The sequence below is a fragment of the Centruroides sculpturatus genome, unplaced genomic scaffold (genome assembly GCF_000671375.1).
Source record: "Centruroides sculpturatus isolate CEXI.00-Female unplaced genomic scaffold, Cexi_2.0 scaffold1060, whole genome shotgun sequence".
Lineage (NCBI taxonomy): Eukaryota > Metazoa > Arthropoda > Arachnida > Scorpiones > Buthidae > Centruroides > Centruroides sculpturatus.
In genome coordinates, this window is record NW_019385223.1 from 78,402 (window position 1) to 81,095 (window position 2,694).

General features: G+C 27.7%; 1 protein-coding gene across 1 annotated transcript in view; it reads right to left on the reverse strand.

Moving 5' to 3' along the window:
• The window catches only part of LOC111636372 (vacuolar protein sorting-associated protein 52 homolog), a 23,847-nt gene extending 21,428 nt beyond the window's left edge, over positions 1-2,419 (reverse strand). Inside the window, exons 1-2 of the mRNA XM_023381608.1 lie at positions 2,302-2,419; positions 2,140-2,218 (exon numbers count right to left, since the gene is read on the reverse strand). Of these exons, the coding sequence (XP_023237376.1) occupies positions 2,140-2,218; positions 2,302-2,310 (88 nt within the window). The 5' untranslated portion in view covers positions 2,311-2,419. The remainder of the gene's footprint in view (positions 1-2,139; positions 2,219-2,301) is intronic.
• Between the last annotated feature and the right edge of the window lie 275 nt (positions 2,420-2,694).

Here is a 2,694-nt window from a genome sequence, read left to right on the forward strand (position 1 = left end):
CGATCAAATTATAGACGATAGTCCAGAAATGGTAAGTATATTAATAACTAGTAGCATTAACTCATTTGGAACGGAAAGACGTTTTCCGAAGAACGTCTCGATTAGCGAACTGAAGATATATATATATATATATATATATATTAAAAAAAAAAAAGACTTCAAATTGTTGTTTTCTCGCTTTTTCGTTTGCAAATCGATCACTTTCTCCAGATCAAGGTGACAAACTATTGTATTGTTTTTTCAATTGATAGCTAAGACGGTGTTGTGACATGCTGCTTCTTAAATAAGTTTTGATTAATTTTAGTTTTGTAAAACTTTGTTCTTCTGTCATTATTGTTGCCATTAAAAAAATGAAGCATGCTGCAATAATGTTAGAGAAGCTACTTTAAGCTGTGGTGTGAATTAATAGTAGTTCAGCAACTTTGCATATAGAAGTAATTTCTTTTACCTGAGTATAAAAACACATTTTAAACTGAAGTAGTTGAGGTCCAAAACTAGGCAAAATGTCGGAGGGATATGCCGATTGTAACAATTCTGATCCTTCCAGAATATTTTTATCAGATGATGCGACAAGATATGCAGGTGAGACGCACTTAAAAAGTGTACATAATTGTCGAACGGATTCAAATCTAATAGTTAATTGAGTAATTATTAAATCCAAAAACTTTTTTACAAATGTTTTTACAAGTTTTTATTTTGCCCTTTCTAACTTGTCACCCTCATGATTCATGTGCCTGGAGCAGATTGCTCCATGGTAGCTATGCCTCTGTACAAGGAATATATTAATTATAAAAATTTTAAGCTTTCACTAATGACTTTTAGATTTAAAATATACTCAAAAACAGTATAAGCTCTCATTAATTATACAAACAGATGAATAAGATCAAGTAGACGTTTGTACACAACAGAGAAGGAGAGGATCAAAGCATTATCTACATGGACTTTTTTAGTGGAATAATTCTACTTACAAAGTCATATGAATAAACTATTCAGTTATAAAATATTTAAAGAACTTTTTTAAGTCATTTCAAATGGGTCTTTGAACTATTGTACACATGATTATAGGAAATAAATTTTCCAAAAATTTATCATTGTATACAACAAAGAGGGAGAGAGAGGAAGTCAAAAGTGACAAAAACTTGATCCATTAATCTTAGAAATATGCTGATATAACAGAAAATATGATGATGATGATGATGATGATGATAATATAGAAAAATATTGAATTTTAATACATATTATATTATTTTTCATTTTTCTTCTTAAAATATTTTTTTTAAAAATAACTAACTAAAATAATTCTTTTAATGCATTAGTCAGAAAATATTTTAGAAAGTCTGTTTTAAATGTTATTTTTATAATTTATTAAAAATAAGTTGATTTTAAAATTCTAAGTTATTCATTCATATTCAATAACTATGCATTAATAAATAAATTATTAATAATACCTTCTTTTACTTAAATGAGATATTTAGCATTAACACATAGCGGGTTTTAATGTATTTTTGTACTTATAATACAAAATATCTTATTACTTGCATCACTAAGCGTTAAAATAGTATAATTTAAAAAACAACATACAGTACTTTCCGACATCAAAGGCCATTGTACATAGTCGAAAGCATTTGCTCCGTTAATAAACATTCTACTTTTACTGGATTTAAGGCTTTTTTTATATTAATTTTAAGTTAATACATTCAGTTTTTTGAACTTTTCTCATCAAAGAAGGCAGTTAAAGATTTATATATATATATATATATATAGGACATGCAAGGTAATTTAATTCGGTATCAGGACCTGATATTCTCTTTATATAAAAGTACAATATGGAAATAATATAAATTAAAATTTCTTCTAAGTGTTTTTTTTTTTATTGTTTTTATTGATTTTATTTGTATAATTTTTATGACTTTTGGAGATGGGTGGGGCCACATTTTTGATTAGTTCAGCTCTGTACCCCTCTATCATGTCATATATATACATAAATTGTAGGTGTAGGTGTAGATAAAGTATGTATTCACGTGTAAAAACAGAATTAAATGCATTTAATAGCATTTATGTTCAGTATTTATGTGGAATTGAAATTTAACTATATTAGATTATTTTTTATCCATACAATATGTATAAACTGAATTATACCATCGACTTCTTCAAATATTGGATCTTCAGAAACAGGTTCTACATATAATTCAGGAGATTCTTCATTCAGTTCAACTTGCTAAATATAAAAATCAACAACTGATTAATCTTCTGTTAATTACATGTAAAAATTTAGTTAATTCTTATAAAAAATTTACTCACGTCGATCATTTTTGGAATGTATTTAAAGCACAAATTCTAGAAAAGTGTTAAAAGTTAGAAAGGTGACAGACATCTTAAATACAGTCGGTCGCCATTTTTAAATCCAGAAGTGTTGCCATCTCCTCTGAGAAATTGTTTTTAGAAATGTATAAAAATTTACTCTATTTTAATCTATAAATAGTTATTAATAATTTTATTGAAATTTCTTATATTAATTTGGATTTATTACGAGATTTAATAACTTTTCGTAAGAGGGCTCTTTTAGTAAGCCCATTAAGGGTTCGGCCATGCCCGCCACGGAACGAGGAATGGGGGCCGATATATACGATCGGATAATCCTCCATAAAATTTCTAGGGATTTATCGACCCGTTCGGATTCGATCCCGGGTCCCC